The following is a 25,542-nucleotide window of genomic DNA, read 5'->3' as shown; positions in this document are numbered from 1 at the left end:
CAGGTTCTGGAAAAGGGAAAGAGAGAGAGAGATGAAGAGAGAGGGTGGGGGAGGGCTTTGAAAGTTCCAGAGAGCTGGTAAAGCCAGCATCTTAATAAAACATGAAGAAAAAGTTGTGTAAGAATCACTTGTTAGCTTTGTATGTTAGATGTGTTTTGATGTTTTATTGATATCAGTTATAAAATAAGATTTATAGCTGTCAATCTTGCCACCTTCTCAAGACACAGCTTTTCTGGAGTGATAGAATTAGTGACATGAGAAAAGGTACATTATTTGGTAGATTTCAGAAAAGCTTCTGTGTTATAATAAAACATTATGCTATACAGCAAGGCTATGTAATAGTTTTCGTTTGCAGGGCGGAAAGTTCATATTTTCATCATATTGTTCTGCAGCTAGATAGCAAAGCTGTTTGAACGTGGAAAAAGATAGAATTGTCGTAAGGTATTGCTGACAGTGGTTTCATGATCACCTCTGCATGTTCTGAAGCATCTTTTTCTGTTTACCTATTTACCTCTAGTGGTGCACAGGTAGGAGTGCTCAGAGCCAAAGGGAAAAATAGAAATCCAATGAAATGAATCAGTTATAAATATTGCTTTTTTAAAATTGGAAAACCTATGATAAAATTGTTCCAATACAAACAGTTTTAAAACTCTACCTTCTATTGACACCATGGTGCAGATATTTATATGGAATTGATAAATGCTATAGACAAACGTAATATTTTTTCAATGTTAAATGTTGTAGCTGTTGATATAATATGACATCTGACATGATAGACATCTTCTCCATATGACAGAATAATTTGAGATGATTTATTTGTAACTTCTTAGTTAATTTATCTATGGCAATGGCTACTGGAGACTTTAGATAATAGAAAATTAATTTTATAAATTATTGCAGATAATTATTGTATCATACTATGTACTCTAGCCATTATCTTACTCCTCCCTGCTAGTTTGGAAGGTGAGTCATTAGGAAAGTCATTGGAAAGCTTATATAAGTTCCTCAGCCTTACCAGTCTACTTTATTTATGTTTTTATTGATTATGTGCCATCAGGTCAGTATCAACTGTTAGATAGATTTTCTCTATAATAATCTATCCTTAACCTGATCCTTCAAACATCCCAAGTCTTTCTTTACTAATTGCCATTATGTCTATGCACCTTGGTGCTGGTTATTATCCTCTTCTCTTTCTACTTTATAGTAAAATAAAATGTTACCATAAAATATTATAGCAAATTAGTCTTCATATTATTAATTAAAAGCTGAATAATTCTATTGGTGTGGAGAAGATTTGACTGCTGCTCTGAATTTGATTTCCCCATCCAACTCTTTGCAGAATAAATAAATGTTTGTTGTAGATTGGCTAAGATGTTTAAGACAGTAGCATTTGTGTATTATTTAATTGCTGAGATTCTAATTTGTTGAGAGTCTCTTGCTTCTGGTGGCTTATAAATAAATAAACAAATACCATAGTTGATAATTTATTTAGATCATGCACATCAAATTATTTTCACGTCACACACACAGACATAGACAAACACAGACAAACACCCACACAAATACACACACACTTCCATAAACACAAGCAGTGAAAAACATAGAATTTCACTGTACTCTGGAATGAAATGCACAGTCTATCTTGCACTAATTGTTTATGTAGTAGTCAGTGAGAATCAACTTCTTATATTTATTTCCCCAATTTCTTTATATAGAGACTATGGGTACCTTGCAATAAGGAATGTAGCTTCATGCCCATACTGAATAATGTTTTTCGACTATAACCAGACAGTTGAAAACTCTTCAAAATCTTCTGCTGGTGTTCAATATATATTCTTAGCAAACTGTATTCTCCAAATGCAACTTGTTTCACTTGATTTTGTTTGAGCAACTCTAGATATTGAAGATCCAATTTTACCAATTTCATTTGAGTGTTTTCTGGTTTATTGGAAGCCCTTAGGGCATGAGAAATACCACTGCTATTACAATATGTTTCTGGACAATTGCAGCAGTTGAATGACATAGATCCTATTCAGATGTTCCCTTAATTGCTACATGCTGGAGGCAGTAATCCATAAAGTATAAGCTCTTAAAATGCTGTTCTACTAGTCATTGGGGATACTGGACAGAGCACAACTGTTATTGAAATTTCTGGCAGGAAGTCATAGCTAGGCATATTATACTGATTTGCTTCATTTAGTAAATGAAGCAAAAATATTTTTTGCTGACTGAAAGTGGGGAATGTATATTTACAATAGCTATCAATGTTGTAAAATATGAGCAGAGCTATATTTGCACTTTAAGATCTTCCCACTTTTCAGTTATGAAGCTTTGGCAATTAAAATGGTATTATTCTATTGGTGATGCAGCCATCAAAGCTCCAGGAATATGAGACAAAGGGTCTACTCAATCTTAATACTCCTATGTAAGATATATAATGATCCTGTACAAACAAATCTTTTTATAAAGAACTGGCAAGTTTGCTCTACTGGATAAGGCACCAGGATAGAAAGTGGGAGATTGTGAATTCAAGTCTCGTCTTAACCATGAAAGCCAGCTGGATGACCTTGGGCTAGGTATTCTCCCTCAGCTCACAGAGTTGTTGTTGTAATGAAAATAAAAGCTATGTTCAGCATCTTGAGATATTTGTAAAAGTAATACATTTCTATAAATAAATTGAATAATAATAATATTAAACACATACTTGAATTAATGGTGATCCATTGTTTTCACTTGAAACACTTTTCTGAAGTCTGACATCGTCATTAGACATAAACAAGTAGTTGATTGAATAACAGCACATCCCACTTCCCCCAATCCTGCTCCATCTCCCCACTTGTAATTGGATTTTAATGGTTGCTTTTATTTATTTATAATTAATGATTAATAATAATTAATGTAGATAAATAGATATTTATGATTATAGGCTTCCCAGAAATACCCTGTGGAAAGATGGGCAGCCAATAAAAAATATACATAAATTAATAAGCATGTATTTTTAAAAAAGAATGGAATACAAAATTCCATTAGGTGGTAATGCATGATTATGTTTGCCATTTAGTCTGTTGTATCACAGAGCATACTGTTTGAAGGGAGAAACTATTTTTGTCATATTTGGGACAAAGATACATCTCTCTTTCTATTATGGCCAAATACAGGATTGGCTTTTTGTTGCATTTGAACAGTTGTTGAAATCTGATTTATCTGGGATTTTTCAACAATGTTTTTATTTTCTCCTTTTCTACAACTTCTTAAGGAGCTTCTACACAGAATTCTAATGTGGTGGAACCAGAAAAACAGGTTGATAATACAGTGAAAATGGCTGGAGTTATAGCTGGTCTTCTGATGTTTGTAATTATCCTTTTGGGAGCGATGCTTACAATCAAAAGAAGGTATGTTTCTAAGATCTCTACATTGCCTTGATTTGGGAATGTTTATTATTGCTGTTATCTTTTGTTTAAATATTTAGCATTTTATTGGTGCATTTTTAATGGTCATTTGGGGATGCAAAGAGTGAGGCAGTTTAGAGGTTTTTCCTCTTTTCTTGAAATTTTATATAAATGGCTAAAGGAAAAGTTCTTCTCTGCATGGGGATCTTATTCCGATTATATGTTGTGTGGCTGTGATGTATGTATATTTTCCTTCAGCCATTTGATAGAATAATGAATTGTGATTTATTTATTACTAGATTGGTCAGTTTGTGAAACATGCAGAACTTTTTGATATTTATTTACCATGGGGATAAATACAGTATATGCATGTTTAAATATATAAAAACCAATTTTAAATCATGAGTTTTCAATCCATGTTTTCATATCCATATTATAGATTTTTGTTGTTTATAAACTCATTTTTTTTCCCAGAAAAGTCTGGGATTTGTAACTCTGCCAATCTGGGAAAGAAAAAGTCATCTATAACAAAATGTACAAATTTTCACTAATTATACTTCCCAAGATTCTTTGGTTGAAGATATAATTACTAAAATATTATTCCAATAATAAGATAAATTTCTGGTTTATTCAGGCAGATTGTATTACCTGAGCAAGTCATTTCACTTAGCTACAAAAAAAGTAGTTTCTCACAGGTTGATTATACTTCCACTCCCTCGGATGTTCAATGATGTACAACTATGTACATAATTTTATTAACATTACATGTTTGCATTTTTCAAACTGGAATAATTCATTAGAAGAGCACTATATTCAAATTGTATATGTTGGGTGTGTGTATGTGTGTACTTGGAGACTGATACATGTGCATTTCATGTGTTACGATGTTGCTTGTCTGCTATTGTTATTACAAGCTATGAAATGTGTGGGTTGCTTCCAAAAACTCCCTTTCTATTCTTTTTTGAAGGAGCGGTGCAGTAGATCCAAGGTGATTATTAATCTGCTAAGTGTGGCTTGACTATGCATGTTCTATGACAACCATTTCCTATGGACCATCCACTCAGATGGACAAACTTATTAAAATTTGCTTGAGAAAGAAGGGCTGTATGAAGGATTTGTTTTGGTTCATATGACCACCATTTTACAATGTTGTTGCTGGCATGTATTAAAAGTTTTGAAATAGGCCATTTTTTTTGCATCTGTATATGCTTTCTATGTGAACCACTGGCTATCACACTTTGAACCAGCATGGCATGCTGAGTTTCCTTGCTCTCATTTTATGATCACCATGCCTACTACATATTGTGATTTAGTCATTCAATTAACTTGGCAGTTTCTAGTATCAAGGAAGCATTTTTGTATTGATTATATACAAAAACTACTTATATTTCAGCATAGTTAAAGAAACCCATAGAGCCTATGATAGTCATGGGGATCTGTTCATACCAGGAGATTCATTTTTCTTTTTTTAGTTGTGTTTAACTGAACTCCTTTAAGTTTAGAACTACAGTAAAGCTTTCTATATATGTGCTGTAATTATATATAAGTATAATTTATTGTATGTTTTACAATAAATGGTACGGGGAGAAGGAGCCTGTTTTATACATTTTCCTGTTTCTTAAAAAATTTCTTAAAGTTAAATCTATGTTATAGCAAAGACAAGAAAGTCCATCAAAAAGCATGTAAAAAACAAATGCTCATATTCTAAACACCAGTGCCCATTTGTCTCTATAAATCCCGAAGATGCTTACAAGCAGCAATGTATAAATATAGCCTATGCATGAGCATTAGAACTCTTTATAAATATATCATGCATACATTTTTGTGCTTGAATTTAAATTCAGTTCAATTAATTAAATACTATACACTTTTCCATCTATTTTGCAGTTTCTCTTGCTGAAAATGTGGGCGGGGGATAGCTTTCTGTAGGGGTATATAAAATGACTGAATTTGAACAATTTCAAATTTTGAATTATTTCATTTTAATTCAAACATTATTTAATGTCTAAACTAGCTATTTGACAATCAAAGAGGCCGTTTGATTATTTTGGAAAGGTTTTAAATTTGAAATAGAGTGGTTTGCACACAAAGCTTCAAAATGAGACATTTGCTCTTGGATTGAAAACAGTTTTAACTTCAGCGATGTGTTCATCTGTAGCTTCTTGCATTAAATGGAAGCAAACTAGCAAATTTTACACAACTATGCTAAATTTGGGAGCATTTGCTCATAGACTAGCTGTTCTCTTCACTATATTCCAATAAAATATAATTGAAGCAGTAACTGCAGTAAAAATAATACATGTATTTTATAAATGAATGATTTTGTATAGAATTACATTCTGCCTTTATTTATACATGGTTATGAGTAACCATTGTGCTTGAATATTAATTACATTTCACTATGCTGCTATTTATCATCTAATTGTTTTAAAGTATACTTATATGAAATTTAATAAAATAATTCTGGAATGGAAGGGGTAAAAGTAATTTATGTTTTCTTCCTACAATTATTTATCTTTTCACTAAGTGTAACCAGATTAGAACAAAGTTTGTATAAATTATAGAAATATGGCAAATAAAACAATAGCAATTACAGATAATTATAGTAATATTATCACAAAAATGCTAAACCCTATGCTTCATGTTGATATATTCCCTAGTAAACTTAATGACATATCAAAGTATTAAAATATCTTGGGTGTGCAAAGATAATTCTGCATATACATATATTAATATTGGTTCCAGTTCTAGATGCAACATTGGAAGAAAGATTTAGAAAAATTGGGAGTTTTTCCAGTAAAACCAATGAGGATAACCAGGGGGCTAGGAACTAAATTCTATAAATGAGTTTAAAGTACTTATAGCTATGTTTGGCTAGAGGGATATAGAGAATATGATAGCATTGTTGTAATATTTGAACATGTGTCACGTGGAAAGTATAACATTGGTTTTCGTTCATTTCAAAATACAGGACAAAGAATAATGGATTTAAGTTAACAGGAGGCAGATTCACCTTAAATTATTGTGGGGAGAGAAACCTGCTCCAAAGTAAAGGCAATGATCCTAAGGATAGATCAGCTGAAAGAGCAATTAATGGATCGAAAAACATTGAAAATAATTTGCCTGACTGCTTTTTCTTAACAAATTTCTATTTAGACAGAAAAGGACCATGTACAGTATAGACTTACTGTTGTTTTACTAATTGACTCCTAATGCCTCAGGTTTAAATTATTATTTTTTCTGTGAGAGTTCTGTTTTCCCCATAGTGATTTATGACCAGGATGGTAGATAGCAAATGTAACAAACTAATTTCGAAAATGAAGGATTGCTAGAAAGGTAAAACTTATACCCAGGAATTTAATATATACCATGTTAAGACTTTTAGTATGTCTTTACAAACACATTTTTGGGGTTTTATAATCTTGTATACAGTCAATTTTCAAACAATAATTAAGAAAAGAGCAATAGGGGCCCACCAGCTTTAACAAAGAGGATTTGGGTTCAGTTGTCTTTTGTCACTTACAAAATAGAAGCAAGCTAGAAATAGACATTAAACAGGACTATCTTGTCAACAAAATCTGTTGGTGCCCTGAAGTTACTTTTAAGCCTTCATCTAATCAAGTAGGTCAGAAGTTGTACAATAATTGGATCACAGTGGAAAGTATTGTCATATTGAGAGACATATGGCTTGCAAAAAAAAATCTATCGTGCTTTGAAATGAGAAGCAAATTAGAAAAAAAACATTGGTGAGCTGGAATATGTGAGGAATAAAGGAACTGAGTCTTCAAAAACCCAATACTCAGAAATAATTAAATAAACAAATAATCAGATGGATAGTACAAAAACAATAATTCAGCCTTGAAGAAAACGAGTAGTCTTTCAGCCCACCGAGCAACAAGGACAAGATTCTCTTGTCTTTTAAAGCAATAAGGCAGAAAATAGTAATTTAATTAGACAAACTTGAGGCATTACCTTCAGTTATCAGAGTGGCATCTGCTCACAGCCTAAGGCATTATGGCTGATCAGCAACAGACACAATTCATTTAATTTTCCTGATGCATTTTGTTAACCAAAAGGGAGAGTGATAGCAAAGCAGAGCTAGGTAAAGAGAAAACATTTTGGAATTAAATAGCAACAAAAATGCCCAGAATTGAAGTGATGTTGAAATTAAAGATGGATAAGTAGTCAAAAGATTTTATCTAACTAACATAAACACAAAATCAAACTGAGATTCTTTTGAGAAGTTTAATTAAAGTGATTCCGTGTTGAATATAAGCACATCAGATTCATTTGACTACACTCAAGCCTCACAATATTAGTATTTTGCTGTTCTACATGCTTCAGTTAAATTGCCAGTAATAGCTTTAGCACTGAATAGCAATAGCAATAGCTGTTAGAGTTATATACCGCTTCATAGGGAAAGCCCTCTCTAAGCAGTTTACAGAGTCAGCATATCGCTCCCACAGTCTGGGTCCTCGTTTCACCCACCTCGGAAGGATGGAAGGCTGAGTCAACCTTGAGCTGGTGAGCCGGTGAGATTAGAACTGCTGAACTGCAGATAACACTCAGCTGAAGTGGCCTGCAGTACTGCACCCTAACCACTGCGCCACCTTGGCTCCTCAATACAGCTTCAATATGTGACCATTCATTCAATGATGGTCCAAATGCACAACAGTCTTACTGAAAATGACTTGCAACAAATCCTCAAAGTTGTGATCATCACACCACTTTTGGTACATGAGCAAAATTAGAGTACTTGGCAACTGGCTCACATTTACAATGGCTATATCTTGAGGTTATGTGATCACAATTTGAAAACTTCTCTGCTGGCTTCCAACAATCAAAGTTAATGGGGGGAGCTAGATTTGCTTAACAACTTACTACAAGTTATCATAAAATTGATCATCTGATGACTCGCTTTACAACTATACCGATTTACAATGGAAATTTGCGTCCCAATGATGGTTGAGGTTGAGGACTACCTATGAAAAAGATCTATCATGTTTTAAAAAGATCCTTCTTTCTCTGTTTATCTATTGGTTTCGGTTCAAAAGATAGAAGCACGCTATTTCTTACACATTCTTCCCTCACCAAAATATTTCAGAAAAGGAAACTAGTGCTACATTCTAATCAAATTGTGTGTTAATCCTGTTCTGTTAGCAGTCTACTTTTTTCAGTCTGATAATTATTGGTATAATTTTTAATTAGATGTACCTGGAAAAATCAAAATATTGATGTTAGAGGTAAATGAGAGCAGGATTTAAAAAAACTTTTATTCTCTGTGTCTGAATTTACAATTTACCAACTACCATCCTTTTTAAAAATTCCCCTAGTGTTCAGGGGTTTCTTTCCTTCCTTCCTTCCTTCCTTCCTTCCTTCCTTCCTTCCTTCCTTCCTTCCTTCCTTCCTTCCTTCCTTCTTTCTTTCTTTCTTTCTTTCTTTCTTTCTTTCTGTTTAGTATGGTTCCAGAATGCTGGCCTCTGAAAATAGGGGCTTCTATCCTAAGACTTCTTGCACTGACTATGTCGCCACATAGTTTTCTCTGGTCACATAGCCTGTTACACAAACCATATGAACAAAACCTCTGTCTTTTGTCTATTCAAACATAAGAAGCATTTTCACTTTTTAAATTGAAGATTAGTTGCATAAAAAGGGTAAAAAGTAGAAAGTAGGACAGCAGCTTTTAGCTCGTCTATAAACTCCCTTCTACGGGGATAATCACCCTTTCATTTTAAATACTAATGAATGAATGTGCTATTGAATAAATCCACAAATTACCTTAATCTATTAAAATAAATGCTGGAACCTTTAAGAATAGATTAGTTTCACACACAGATAGCAGTGAGACAAGTTTCAGCAAATAAGAATTTATTACTAGACATGTAGCAAGGAAAGGAAGCTTAGAATCTAAAAAGAGCATGTTTTACATTTCAATAGAAGTACTATTTTTTTTCTTGTAATAGTTCAGATTCCTTTTATTTCTCTTTCTGCTGCTCCCTTTATCAAACCATATTATATTAATATATATCTCTTCTGTTGCAAGAAGATATTAAAATATATCTCTGTGGTTGCCATGAGTCAAAAATGACACAATCAATCACTAAAATATGATCAATTCAAGGTGCTTATCATTAGGACATTAAGCAAATAGTTGTAGAAATTTGTATTTTCCAATCATTCAGAATCAGTATCAAATCACTTTTTATGTACTTGGAATATTTTCCCAAAATCAATAGTGGATTTAATGTCTTTCTTTAAGCATATAGGTGCATGCAACTGAACTAATTTAATGTATTCTTTTCCAAACAACTCCCATGATCATTTTATTCTAGTTTGTGAATCTCAATGGGGAAAAAGCTTCCATCTGTATATAAATAGTGCAGAAAATTATTTTGATGTTAAAGATTAAATGACTATGGTGCCATTGGTATTTTAATTCCCATTGTTTAATGCTACATTTGCTCAATTTCATCAGGATCATAGGCTAATCTTGTGTCTATTAGTAAGCTGGAACTAGAAACTACTCTCCAACATTTTGATTTGTGGAATCTGTGATGAGAGTCTACTGTGAATCTTTAGAACGTTCGTTGTTATTATTATTCTTTTACTATGTGTAGAATTTGAATTAATCCCTATTCAAACCTATTCATATAACATGAAAAGTGCAATGAGCACATGGACAGAAAGTTGGATTTTATACAGGGTATACAGTACTCTTTGACTTGGAAATGGAAATGGAAGAAACAAAATAAGAAAGATGATGGAGGGAGTGTCTTAAATATACCTATTTAAAATGCTTTATTTTTGTTGGCTTTTTTGTTTTTCCAAGAGTAAATAGCTTCATTAGGAAGAGAAGGTGCTCATTATAAGAACTGTGAGAAGATGGAATAAAGAAGTATAGCCCCATGGCAAAATAAAGCAAATAAATTTAACAAATAAAACAAATAAATACAAACTGTCGTGGCCAAACTTGCATTGAGACTTTTAAAAAAAATATTGAGAAAGTAATAGGATAGATATTTATTTTAATTTTATGTATGTATGTACAAAGGAAAAAATGAAAATTATATTTCTTCCTTATCCAACATCTTATCTTTGTTTCAGTAAAGCAAAGATGCACTTCTCCTCCTATTTTCTCTTTTTAAAGGCATTTAGTTGGTACTAAAACTTTAAACATTGTAGATATTTTGGGGGGAAGGGCTATTTTTCTAATAAAAGCTATAGCCATTTGATGTCTTATATTCCTGCCTTGTTCTCTTTAGATTCCATAGCCTAATAACCTAACAAAGCTCAATAAAACCTCTTATCATCTCACTGATTGTCAAAATCTATGTGTATTTGATGAGAAACCAATCAAGTTTCCAGAAATTCCAAATTCAGATTCTTGTTTGTAACCAGATCTGAAATCTGACAAACCGTGAACAGATTTTGCATTTCTGTAGTGAGACTCACATCCATCAATGATATTTTCCAGAAAACATATAGTAGGTCACAAAATCAAAAAAAGGAAGCAATTATTTAACCATTGTTTATTTAAAAAAAAAACCAGCACATGCAGCAATTAAAGTCCATACAAAATATGTTAATCATTGAAATAAACATATAGAGAGGAGTCTATGTACTTTTAAGATAGAAGATAGAAGTAGAATGACAAAAAATGGGTAAAAGAGTACCCAAAATCTCAATAATCACAGTGGGAGTTTAGAAATTAAGGATTTAGAACAAAAAGAGGAAAAGTAAAAAGAATGTCTTCCCTATCACTACTTTGAATAACTGTTATGAGAAGATTTTCATCCTGGTCTATTCTAGGCAATCCTCCTTTTGTAGATTCCACAGTCAAAGATAATAGTTTCCAGGGTACATATTTAGATGAACCATTCCTTCAACTGGGTAAAGAAGTAATTTTGTATGCAATAGCAAGCAATTCACATTTGGAAGCATCGAGAAAGCAATAAAGTTCATAGAATGGAAATTTACTTGAATAGTTAGGTTCCATCACAAATCCGCGTACAACAAAAGCGCACCTGACTAAACCGCGCTGTCTAAAGTACGGTGACAAAACCGCGTGACAAATGAGCGACTAATTAGCCCTAAAGCGCGCCGACAAAAGCACGCCGACAGAAGCGCGCTGTAACGTAACCCTAAACCTAACCCTAAACCTAACCCTAAACCTAACCCTAAACCTAACCCTAAACCTAAACCTAACCCTAACCCTAACCCTAACCCTAACCCTAAACCTAAACCTAACCCTAAACCTAACCCTAAACCTAACCCTAAACCTAACGCTAAACCTAACCCTTAACTTAACCCTAAACCTAACCCTAAACCTAACCCTAAACTTAACCCTAAACCTAACCCTAAACCTAACCCTAACCCTAACCCTAACCCTAACCCTAAACCTAAACCTAACCCTAAACCTAAACCTAACCCTAACCCTTAACTTAACCCTAAACCTAACCCTAAACCTAACCCTAAACCTAACCCTTAACTTAACCCTAAACCTAACCCTAAACCTAACCCTAAACCTAACCCTAAACCTAACCCTAAACCTAACCCTAAACCTAACCCTAACCCTAAACCTAACCCTAACCCTAACCGTAAACCTAACCCTAAACCTAACCCTAAACCTAACCTTTAACCTAACCCTAAACCTAACCCTAAACCTAACCTAAACCTAACCCTAAACCTAACCCTAAACCTAAACCTAACCCTAACCCTAAACCTAACCCTAAACCTAACCCTAAACCTAACCCTAAACCTAACCCTATACCTAACCCTAACCCTAAACCTAAACCTAACCCTAAACCTAACTGTAAATCTTACCTTAAATTAAATCGCGCTTCTGTCGGCGCGCTGTTGTCGGTGCGCTGTTGTCGGCGCGCTTTTGACATCGCGGTTTTAGCTGCGCGGCGCGGTGTTGTCGGCGCGCTTATGACGTTCACGCTTTTGACGGGTAACGGAATAGTTAATATGAATCCAGCAGCATTTTCTTTGATAGAATAATGGAGAGTGACTTTCTGATTTTTTAGTTTATTATGAACAAAATAAATAATGCATCCCTCCATGTAGACGTGTTGTACATAACATTTCTACATAATTTTCAAGACCTTTTTTGAATTTATCAGTATTATGTAGAGATTATCTTTAAAAATTGGAAGTTGGCTCATTTTTATAACAGCCAAATGAGAAATGAAATCTTTGTATTATCAAGTGATTCTACACTTAAAAGCTCCAATTGAAATCATTGGATCTCAGTTAGTCATCACCAATGTCTCATGGATTGAAATGGAACTAATCAGTAGGCTGAAATGTGTAATCAATCAGAATGAAGGAAACATGTAGGCAATGAGGTACCAAATGTGCTTGAAATTCCATTTCATGCATAAGTAATTGAAACATAAATATTCAAGCTATTAATTCCATATATTGGTACCATAACATAACGGATATGGAACTGGAGTTTTTAAGGATTCAGTGGAATGTGAATGGAAAAAAGGGGACTTTAAACAACCTAGCAGTATAAATATATAAATATTTATATTTAAATATTTAATAAATTTGAATCATGGTACACTGAACACTCACTTGTTTGTTTAACTTGTGGAGATGATGCAGTTGTAGCTTTGCTTGCTAAAACCTCATTGTGGTTGGTTGCTATAAGTTTAAATTTAATGCCCAAAGCTGTAGGGCAGGGTTCATGCTGTATGTGTAAAGGCTTTGAAAAGTCGTGTGTAAGTCATTTATTTTGTCATCTCTGCTATAGAATATTTGTTTTCAGAAGTTAAGAATCCTCTCTGTGCTATGTTCCCATTTGTATGGTTCTCTCTGTTGGAGTTGGAGAAAATGATATTGTTCATTCCAACATATACTGAAGTTTGAGACATTTTTTTTTTCCTGGGCCCTATATATTCTTAGTAGGAAATTAAGACTGTTGGCAAACTAATAATCATTTCAAAAGTCATTTTCTTGTGACACTTGCACTAATGAATCTTAAAACATAATTAATATGGTGACTTCCACTGTTCCTGTACATGTGCATACTGATAACACAGAAAATAGAAAGGATGCAAAGGAACCAAAAACTGTGCCTATGTTTTCCTCCTTGTGACTTAGTTTTACAAATTGTCTTAGTTAAATTGGATTTAGGAAGATGGAATAGACAGCAGAGCTAAATTAATCTGCTGAGAAATCCTATCCCTTGTTTAACTGAAAAAAAAATTGTATAAAGCTTTGTCTTTAGAGCAGTGGTTGGTTGGTTTAAAACATGTTTTAGGTGACAATTTCTGATTTCAAGAACTACCTCTTGAAACTACAGTGATATTTTAAATCTGTTAAATATTAAGTATAGCTCACTGTACAGTTTTAGCTTTTGTCTGTTGTCTGTAATAGTATGTGACACATTTGTCAAAAGAGAACAACTTGTTCCTTGTTTTACAAGGTGCCTTTGAGGTGTAACACATTGCAATATGAATGGATGAACTTCAGGAGGTTAATGACTAAGTAGGAAGAACACGATATATCATCAGCAGGGGAAGAAACTGAATGTTAGGAGTATTTGAAAGTTATTATTTCTAAAGCAGATAATTTAGTATGCACTGTGTGCATTGACTGTGAACATGTGTGTGATTTCAAAGTGCTTATGCACAATTGCAAGCCTTATTCATATACATTTCAAATAAAATACACTCCAGACAGGAACAAATCAAATCATATCTTCCAGATTACATCCTGGTATGACATCATTTTACTAACTTAAACTATGCATGTACTTTCTAGAGGTTTGACAAAACCTATGTTATATAGCTGCTTTGTATGGCTCATAGGTAGCTTGAGAGAACATCAAATGGTTATTTTAATGCTCAAAGGAGCTTATTTACCAGTGGGAGATTCTGTGCAATTATATAAGATGTGTTTGCATGTATGTTCATAATGCATGGCAAGTCAGGTTTAATCGAGAATCCTAGATTTACAAGCATCCAGATTAAATATGTATGTGTACATTACTAGTTACAAGTGTGTTTGACGTTGTTTGAATCTTTGCCAAGACAATACTCTTCCTAGCAAATTATTCTACAACAGCTTGCTTAAAGAGGTTACAGACTAGAATACATAATTATGAGTTATGAAGTGCAGAGTTTATTTATTATATTTTCATATGCAAAAGCAATTCCATTATTAGAATATATAGGAAATGAATTATCAACATATTTAGTAGAGCTCAGCCAAATAATTCCTAACTTTGTCTTGCTGTCTCCACATTGCTCCTTCCCTTGATTATTTTTGGGACAGCCTTGCAAATTGTTTATTCATGTAGTAAGTCTATTCTCACTGTGTGAATGTTCTTCTTTCTGCTTTTAGTCACCGTACTGCTCCCCCTGCTTTCTTTCTTCATCTAAGACAGAGGGTGTCAAACACATAGCATCACATTGTCATCATGTGACATATCACGACTTTTCCCCCTGTCGCTAAACTAGGGGTAGGCGTGGCCAGCACAGGATGCATCTGGCCGGGTGACTGCGAGTTTGACACCCTTGATCTAAGATAACTTTTCTCTTCTACTTATGTCATGTGGTTAAATGTGATTGACTTTTCTGCAGTGTGATTTGGCTCTTTTGTGGCATTCTGAGATTGTCAAATTAAAATATTTACTGATTGTTCTGTAAACGAGCAACTAGCGATTAGATGGCAAAAATGGATGCATGGAATGCAACCATTGTTGCTGCCAGAATCACAAAATAGCCCCTTCTTCAATCCCATAAAAGCTTGCTTATGAATTTTTCAGTCTTAAATTTAGACCTCAGTTACCTCTAAACTTGTATTCTTCATGCCTAAACAGGCTTAAAATAATTGGTAGGTATTATTATTGTTTGGTTAGGAACTCAAAGCATTGTGAACTGACTTGCCCAGGACTATACAAAACATGAGTAGCAGTTGTATTTGTCACGTGCAAACATTCCTGTTTGAGGAAAGTAGCAACCAGACCTTAGACCAGTATTCAATAACTATAGGAGATGAAAGCAAATTTGGTAGTAGAGTCAGCTCTGCAATACTATGTACAGTTCAAACTTAAAATCCTTGATATGAAGTCTAATTATGCTTTTTTCCTTCTTCCCCACTATTGGACATTTCCTTCATCTGACTGCATATTTAGAAGAAATGCATATTCCTACTCCTATTACTTGTAAGTACCTAGTTGGATATAACAATTTCCTTAAGCATGCACAGAGAGCAGCAGGATTTTGTTCTTTGTTTATAAAATATTTCTTGATTTTTCTTATTACTTCACTATTTTTAAAGAATACTATTAATGCCCACACTATTAATATCCCCAGCCACATATTTAAAGGGCAGAAAAAAAGAAAAACACAAGAGAGTTGGTTGTGTGTGCAGATATAATTCGTAACCTTCCCACTTCATTTTTCCCCACTAACCTTTGACTGTCACCTGTCTGAATAGGGTAAAAAAATGAATACAGGAAGGACTCTTATTATTGTCCCTTACATTCCTGAAAATCAATACTATGCATTAGGAAATCTTCATTTGGAAACATTCAATAGCTTTAGTTCTTTTTTTGTGTAAGTTGCTATTATTTGGGCATCCTTTTATTGAGACTGCAGATTTTGGGAAAGTGTTCAAAGAAGATAAGTTTGCACACTTGCATATTCACAGTTGTAATCAAGATAGAAGTAGTGAGGAAAGTAAAATCCTTAAAAATATCTGCAGCCATGTGCTTCTGAAAGGATCAAATTAGAACTCTGGTTCGTATTAGCACCTTGATTAAATATTGTTGCATTGGTCTTATTGTTTGGGGTAAAATGAGTGATTGGTCATATAATTCCTCAGCATCTTAAATAAATGCCTGCATCTATTAATAAGGCCAGACTTGAACATTTTAACACAGTTCATTAAATCTAAGGAAGTTGCATAATTTAAAACAAAATTAACTAAATGCTTTTTCCTCAGTGTTCAGACTAACTTTTCATAGAATTCACATACAGTATATCATGTGCCATGTATGAATCAGTTTTAGAGTCCACCTTTAAAAGTACTTATTGCACTTTTACTTTGCTAAATTTTGATTTCCATAGTTTTAAAAGATATCCTAGCATTTGAGTTCAATTATTTTGGACTCCGCTAATCCTTAAATTATGCAGGCACAGTATCTTTGATTTCTTTTTGGCTGGCTCCCCTTATCAAATGTTTGTTTTTTGCTTTTAAAAAACAGCCAAATGTGAACTGAAAATGAATCATACATGTTTATTTAAGTTCATTTCTTTATTTCCAACTATTTATATCTCTAAGAGCTATAATCCTGTTTTAGAATATCTTTTGCACTTAACAGGGGGTTGCTATCATATTTCATATATATTATTTTCTCTCAAAAGAGAATTATAGAAGTCTTACGATTTTCTCAATTAATAAAAGGCAAGAACATTTATGTTCCTTTTTTTCCTTTTCTTGCTCCTTAAATTAATTCTTTTGCTTCCTGAAATGTGATTGTCCTTCTGGTTCAGCCTTAGTATGTTTATAACATTAGGCTAATATTACTCTAATGAATGGATTAATATTACCCTATTAATAGGATAATATTAACTTTTGTCTTCTATTCACAGTCTAGGGAGAGGAAGGACAGAATGTATGAATATCATTTGGTGTAATATAACCATAGATTCAATCTCCCAATTCTCTTTAAAGAATTCACAGTGTCCTTCCAGCAAATAGATTATCTAGCTCAAGGGCGCAAAAAGTGAAGCCCATCATTACCTGTTTTGCAATCCCTACTTTAGATTTGTTTATAAAAATACACAGTCATTCAAGTATGAGGCCTAGCTGCAGAAAGCATTAGAATTTCAGAAGCCACTCCAGGGATAGACGGTATTATTTCCAGTTTAGGTTTCCTGAAATGATTCACTCAACTTGGTAGAAGAGGAAATAGAAAACTGGGTGTGGGGAGGAGAGGGGATGATGATGACATTAATCACAATCTGGTTAGATTTTAAGTCACCTTTTAATTTACAAAATGCTCATAACAGCTAGTATTTTTTTTAATGAAAATGCTTTTTAAAGCTAAAACAAAACAATTAAAATATATTAAAATATATACAAATGCTACATTCATTAATGCTTAGTCTATATTGTCCATTGCTTTCCATGGAGCCTAAATGTGATTTCATAGCATCAAGATGGAATAGTGGTAAAAGCATCAGGCTAGAAACTGGGAGACTGAGTTCACATTCCACTTTAGGCATAAGCCAGCTAGTTAGTTAGTGTACCGATTAGTTTCTCTCAGTCCTAGGAAGGAGGAAGTAGCAAATCACTTCTGAAAAAAACTTGCCAAGACAACTGTAGGGACTCGTCCAAACAGTCTCTGAGAATTGGAAAATGATCTCACTGCCTTTGCTCTGGTTATATATGGCCTGTAATGTTTAAGTCTTGTATCCTGCTTTTCTAATAATGCAGAAATTAAATAGAAATTATAGAAATTAATAGTATTTTGAACTACTCCATCATCCAGGCAGTGACTAATTTTAGGGTGGCTTAAATTTATATTGTTACATCTTTAGGTTTTTATTTATGCTATTCTAGAAGTTTCACATTGTTTGCTATTGAGGGAGCACTGTTTACTTCCTAAGGGAAAACATTCACTATGCTATACTGTAGGCTAGGTTATAGGTTTCTTTTCTAGTTTTATCTCTCTGACAGAATATTGTTGAATATTCTTTTGAAACTTTCACATGTGCAAAATGAGTACCCAGGGATTATATGCAACCTTCTGCATGCTTAATATCATATATCAAAGCATATATTTAGTTTCCTCTGCAATCTCATGCATAAAGTAATAGAGTTGTTAAAAGGAGTGATTCAAATAGAATCATTTGGATAAATCTGTATCAACTATTTTGTGAAATGTCATCATTTACATGTTGAATCTGTCAAATATAGAAAATAAATAAAACATTGATTCTCCTTGCATTTTAAGAATATAATTCCACATGAATTGCTGCTATAGCATTTTTATATTTTTTAAAGGTGCAGATAAATTTCTCAAGTCAAATCTTTGAAATGAATGGAAAGAACTGCACAACTGCAATAATTTTAGAAGCTTCACATTTGGAAAATATGATTATGCAGACTCCTTACCATTAAATCACAAGGTTTCCTATTGACAGTCACCTAGACAATTTTAGCATACAAAGTTGGATTTGCAGCCTTTGTGACTTTGTGAACCTGGTATTGTCCAGAGGAATACGGACGTCTTTGTAACATTCTATTCAGCTTGTCCCAATCATGTAAATTCAGGATGTTCAGCAGGAATTATTTCACATCTTTTAAAGGATTTAAATATGATCTGGGATTCTCTGGGAATACTTGTTCTTTTTCATTTATTTAGTTATTTTGTGGTTACCCTTCCTTTCGTCCAAGGGATGTTACATTTTACTTCAGTACATTCTCTTTAAATAAATAGAGCTAGATCTAGATGGCTGATCTAGATTTACTTCAATGCTTTAAGATACTTGCTGAGAGATTTCAAATCCTGTTTCCCTGGTCAAACACCGACTTAGCACTCACTCTATGATTCAAAGGTGAAATCAAAGTAGATATTTGAACAGAATTTAAAGATTTATCTCAGATGTTATGTAATTGTAGTCATTTAATATAACCTAACTGAAAGTCCAATGTTTATTAGGTGCTAAAGAGGTTTCAGAGAGGCTTCTGTTCCTTATTGTCTAAAATTTTTTTTAATATACTACATTCTAGTTTTACTATTGGTCAACAAAATTCAACACAGGTATGAAAACAGTTAACATAAGAATTTTTCTATGACATTTATCCCAGCACCCACTGGTTGCCTTCTCTTCTTACAATCATCTGGGAATTCTTTCTTCACCATTCACCTTGTCATTTCTGTAATGACCAAAACATAGTTATATACACACTCTGTGTATGATAACTGGCAGGTGAAATTCTTCAGAATTTCACATTTCATAAGCCTATGATCTGTAAAGGATTGACACTAATGTGATGAAAGTTACTTTTTCTAGATGCTTCAGTTGTGTTTAGATGCTTCAGCTGGTCAAGGAAGGGAACAGGAATTATCACTGATACAGCTTGTCATGACTTTAGAAGTAGCATTTGAATTGCTTTCTTTATGGAAGGTTAGCATTTCATATAAGTGCTTCTGTCACTCAAAAGACAGCTTAACACAATGACAGGTCAGAACTCACATTCAATACTTTAAATTTTATCTTTTTTTCTTGATGCGTCTCACAATGGAAGAATATAACTAGTGGAGTCCTCCAGGGCTATGTCCCAAGATAAGATACTTTTTTTACTAGTAAGTTTTTTTTTTTTTTTAAATACATTTTATTTATTTCATTTTCATTTTCATTTTATACAATCACTTATATACTGTGCGTAAAAAAAGAGAAAAAAAAAAACCCAACATGACACTTCATTCCCCCATACACCCTCTCTTCTCCCCCTCCAACTTTCATTTCACCCCTCCAGCATTCCCCTCTTCTACTTCCCTTCCCCCTCAGACATCTCCCCCTCCCTCCATCTCACCCTCCCTACATTCCCTCTCACTCCCTCTTTACTTCTCCCTCCTCTTTCCCTCTTCTCCTCGCTTTGGTGTATCCATACATTTCAGTTTGTTTGTTTGTTTTTTTTTTTAAATAATAAAAGAGAAAAAGAAAAAAAGAAAAAAGAAAAACGAGCCGCAGTATACAAGTGAATTCTTATTGTTCTAAGAATTGAAACTGTAATTCCACCCTCCCCCCTCCCCCCTATAATCCCCCCTCCCTAACCCCCTTACGGCTTCGCAGGTCCCATACCCGGCATAATTCTTTAACAAGCATTTGAGTATAATAAGGCCAGCTAACTTTAAAATTAAAAAAATAAAATAAAAGTAAAGCCAAAGAAAAAAAAAGAGAATAGTAAAAAATACAAAATAAAAAAAAAACACACACACACACACACAAAGAAAGGAGAAACAAGAAGGGTCAATAAACCCACTACGTTAACACAGCTTCCCATTATCTGTAAATCTTAAACAATGTAGCTCATTCCAAATTTCGGTTATTTTACTACTTGCAGGGTTTCAAACTGTATTAGATAAGATACTTTTTAAAGATACTTTATATGTGGCCTGGAATTGGGTATGACTAGTGAAATCACCAACTTTACTGAGGATACTAAATTGTTCAGAGTAGCAAAACCAATAAAGGACTTTGAAGAGCTCCAAAGGAATCTTTTCACATTAGCAGAATGTGTGTCAAAATGCCAGATGTCATTCAGTGTGAGCAAGGGTAAAGTGATACATGTTTGTACCAAAACCCCTAACTCCTCATATAAGTTAATAGGATCAGAGCTAGCAGTGATTAATGAGGAAAGAGAAGTTGCCAACATCATAATGCCCTTATATCAATCTATGATGTTGTGTGCAGTTCTGGTCAGCACACTTCAAAAAATGATTTAAGGGAATTTGAGAAGTTTCAAGAGGAGAACAATTAGGATAATCAGTTCTTAGTTTTCCTCTAAGATAATCAGAACAGTTTTACTGTAAGAAAAGATTGAGATATTTGGGAATTTTTAGTCTACAAAGGAGACAAATGAGGGGGCATGATTAAGGTGTAGAAAATTAAGCATGGTGGGCATAAAGTGGACAAGAAAAAATTGTTTTCCCCTTCCCAAAATACTAGAATTAGAGATCAATACAGAGCAATTGAATTTTGGAAAAATGAAGACAACTGAATGCTTTTAAAAATACAGTCCATAAATAAATTGTGGTTCCACCAATTCATGGGGATCATGGGGATCTATGGCTGCTAAGCCTTGATGGCAATGTGACTGCCTCTGAAGGCGTAGATGTAAATTTGTGGGCTGCTCTGTACAATTGGTGGGTTGCTGATCTAGATGGGCCAGGCTTCTCATCCAATGAGGCCCTTATTATTTTCTTAAGCCAACACTTTTAAATAGAAACAAGATGCAAAATAAGTCTTCAATAGGTGAACACTTACATTTTAAATATCCCTTAGCCTGTTAAAATGTTATAAAAAGGTCATTTTAGTCTTACCTTCTGTGATGTTGAGCATTAATGTCTCACTCTAATGGTTTTAATTGCTTCATTAGGTTTCTTCAATATATAAGCAAATTATAAGCTCCTGCTACTTTGAATCATTATATTGGCATATCAGGTTATTTATGTGATTTGTAATCTAGATAAAGGACATGAACTATCCCAAATGTTTTTTTCCCTTAATTTCTAAGTCCAGACTAGCATTTCAGGATCTTCTCTCTCATTTAAAAAGCAGCAAGGTAATTTTGAATTATTTTACTGCAGATATACCTTTGAATCTATGTTTGTGGGCCATTCAATTTCAAAGCTATACGATGTGGCTATTGCAAAGCAAAGAAACAATGGTATTTTATCATTTAACAGGCCCAGGATAGGGAAATATATCAATCCTAGCCCTCCTTCATCTCTTGGCAGTTTTTTAACAGTGATGGTACCTTGTTCACTAACTGAGGCAGTTGGGTCTGGGAAACACAATTCTTCGGTGTTTTTCCTTCTTCCTTTGAAGTTGGTTCCAGTCAGTGATGGTAGGAAAAGGAAGATTCAGATGTATGCTGCAGAGTACTTCAGAATTTTACTCTTTATCCCCTCCTATTTAATATCTATATGAAACCGCAGGATGAATAATTTGTTGGCATGGAGTTAAGTATCAGTATATCTTAGTGGAATATCTCTGCCCCAGGCCATCCAGATGTGGTAATGGACTGAAGGCTGAAAATATTTGGATGGGAAGAAATGGTTTTGGCTCAAGTGATTTTCCATCATTAACTCTAAATGAGATAATAAAGTTACTGTGTAATGTGAAATATACTTGAGGAGAAAGTGGCAGCTGTGACCATTATAGCTTTCACACAAATGCATCTTGTGCACCAGTAGCATCTATTCTTAGATCAACTTAGATCTATTCTTAGTTCATGGTTACTCATGCCTTCTTCCCCTATTGCAACACTCTGTATAGGGGGTTGTCCTTGACAAAATTTGGGAACTTCATTTTTTCCAGAATGCAGTGTACATGTGCTTTTTGGGCACACCAGGATACAGCCATATATAATTACTAGTATATAAATGAAATGGCTTCCAAGTGCTATTAGGGTGTAGAATATTATCTATAAGGCCCAATATGGAATTAAAGTTACTTACAGAATTAAGTGCCTCTGATGGTTTCCACATCTACCATCAGATATGAAGGATGGATTTTTTTCTGAGTTCTAGGATACAGTGTCACCTGTTGAGTCCTAGGAAGCATGCTTTTTCTCTCATGACACCTATACAATAATCTCCCCCAAAAGATATGGAGAACCCCAGTTTTATTGGCCTTTCAGAAGATTGAAGAACTGGCTCTTCTTCTATGGTTCAGGGTGAGAATTTTAGTTACTGGAATTCTGGTGTCGCTGCATGGGAATTGAGGTTTTAATGAGGGGTGGTGGTGGAGAATTCTGTTCGTTTCTTTTTTCAGTTTAATGGATTGCTATATTTTCATTTTGTTCACCATCCAGAGTTGAACTGCATAGATGGGCAGCCATATAAAATGAATTATAAATAAATAAATCCTTTAAAGAAAGAGAATTATTAGGGTGTATAGGCATTTACCTCAATGTACCATTTAAATTTATTTTAATAAGCAATATTCATTGTTATTTATACCCCTTAATAGTATATCAATATTGGCTAACTTCAGTAACTTAAAATGTTCATTATGAGAGCCTCATCATTTCAGATTATATTTTGACTGAGAAATCAAAGGAAATAATAATTAAGTTTACATAGCTGCATTCTATTAACAATTTAGAATACTATTTCTGCATAAGTTGGGCAATTACCTAGCTAGTTCCTACAATATACTGCTGAACCTTATTGGTTATATATTATATATTTTTCTTTATAATATTATTATTTATTTAGAATTGTATAAAATAAAACATACCTTTGGGGGACTTAGCAGTATGCACATGAACGTTTGGCCCCCTACTAATAATATTTATCATATTGCTATCTTAATGCTTTGTGTTTACTTTGAACTGCATAAAGTGGAAAACGCCATCTTTTTATCACCCAGTGCAAAAGTAGTACTTGCCAGATGAATTAGTCCCATAGGTTCCCCTAGGTATAATTTATTGTGCAATGTTTAGTTTACACTACAGTAAACCCAGAAAATTGGGTTATTTCCAAAAGCTGTAGGTAAGTTAATCATGGGGAAATGTAATGTGTGTATACAGTCTCATATCTTTTCACAGAAGACATGCTTCTGCACATGAGTTCATTCCTGTGTCAATATTAATGATACCTCCCCAGCAGAGTGTGAAACCCATTTACTAGTACCTATATGGTGAAAGATTAATTGCAGCCCATCTACATTGTCAAGAAATAGATCATGTTGTGCCTTTCATTCATCATTGCAGAATAATGAAGCCATAAAAATATACACATATTTGTTTTTTAAGAACCACTTCCCATATTAGAACAAATTCCAAAGCAGAAATGCTATATCATATGGTTTGTACTCAGGCCCACTCATTTTGAACTTGGTAAATATTGTGTTAAGATGTAATGAGTATGTATAAGATTTATTAATCCTATGCTAGCAAGGTGCTTGTGTTCCAAAGTTCCTTTGAAATTTCTCTCAAAATTTATCCTTGGGAATTCTGAATTATTTTTTTCTTGTTTCTGAAGTAGAGCTGATGTTCTGTCATTTGCTTATTCATTTCTAAATCTTACAAATCTCTATACAAATGCATAAAATATGACAGTTTAATGTTCCATAAGTTTGTCCTTTGTCCTTACATCATGAATAGTATTACGATATAAGGGGCATATCAGTTGTTCATTCGTTCAGTAGGCATTTTGTGCATTATCTGCATCATCCTGATATTTAAAAAAATAAAAATTCTAATATTAGTTATGCAATATCTAATTCTTTTTTTAAAGTAACATCTGAAAGAGCATTGCAAATCTTTAAATTGCATACCTGCTTCAAAGAATGAGTGTCATCATCAGTCCTACTCCCCTTTGCCCAATTGTACCACTATTAGATTTCTAGTAATACCTTGTCCAAACGCCAGTGTCAACCTTCCTTTAATTTACAATATGATGCCATGTTTATCTTTATTTTGCAAAATCCAAACTATAATTGTTATCGATTGTGAAATAAGCAATTTTGACATGCAAGAAGAATTCAAGATGGCAGAAGTTTCTTTGGTGGTACAATATTAGGAAGTGCAAAGGGAAATAGAGAGTGGGTTGGTGGATGAAATTATAGGTTGAAATTGTATCTCCCATCTCAATGTTATTGGCACCGATGCTTCACTTTGTCAGTGCTTAATGCAAAGCATCCTTACCAAGCAGCTTCCTGACCCTGCAGACCCTGCTTCTTAAAAGAGAAAGCAAAATTGCATCACTGTTTCATTTTTCATCACTCCACAGTCTCCTCTGACACATTTAGTGTACAGAAGAGCCCTTCAAGCTAGAGGAAATGCCAGAGGAATTCATAGGAGCAATGAAAATTGCCCCAGTGAAATAATTACTGCTGTTCTCATTGCATGAAACTTTCATTAGTAACTTTCCTGCATGAGGGAGACAGTTTTCATACAGAACCAAAGTCAGTTATAGTATGAACTCACAATCTTTGCCTGGCATTCTTATCTCTAAATGTATGCAGTATTAAATAACCATAGCTGATTTTAGAAAAGATGGGTTTCCTATGTAAGGAACAATTTAATTTTCACTTAAATACGAAGGCGTTAATTACCTTTTTTTTTGTTCTTATGAACAAATCAATCTCCCAGACAAAGGAAAACTGATAACATATTTTATTCAGATTTTATTACTGAATACTCCGTTTTTCCAAAAATAAAACCTCCCCAGATAATAAGCTCAATAGGGCTTTTGAGCGCATGTGCTACAATAAGCGCCCCTCCAAATAAGCCGTCCCTGAAAATATTGCAACACAGCAGCAGCCATGAGGTAACACGTTTGCCGCCTCTTGCACCTCAAAAATAATAAGACCTCCCCGAAAATAAGACCAAATGCTTATTTCAGGGATCAAAAGAAAATAAGATCCTGTCTTATTTTTAGGGAAAC

The 25,542-nt window shown here is 33.8% G+C and overlaps 1 protein-coding gene across 1 annotated transcript in view; it reads left to right on the top strand.

Moving 5' to 3' along the window:
- The window catches only part of PTPRT (protein tyrosine phosphatase receptor type T), a 437,694-nt gene that overhangs the window by 338,044 nt on the left and 74,108 nt on the right, over positions 1–25,542 (top strand). Inside the window, exons 15-17 of the mRNA XM_032218597.1 lie at positions 3,257–3,392; positions 4,357–4,377; positions 15,541–15,570. Of these exons, the coding sequence (XP_032074488.1) occupies positions 3,257–3,392; positions 4,357–4,377; positions 15,541–15,570 (187 nt within the window). The remainder of the gene's footprint in view (positions 1–3,256; positions 3,393–4,356; positions 4,378–15,540; positions 15,571–25,542) is intronic.

Source organism: Thamnophis elegans, chromosome 5 (genome assembly GCF_009769535.1).
Source record: "Thamnophis elegans isolate rThaEle1 chromosome 5, rThaEle1.pri, whole genome shotgun sequence".
Lineage (NCBI taxonomy): Eukaryota > Metazoa > Chordata > Lepidosauria > Squamata > Colubridae > Thamnophis > Thamnophis elegans.
Note: the sequence above shows the minus strand (reverse complement) of the source record. Positions and strands in the feature narration are given on the sequence as shown.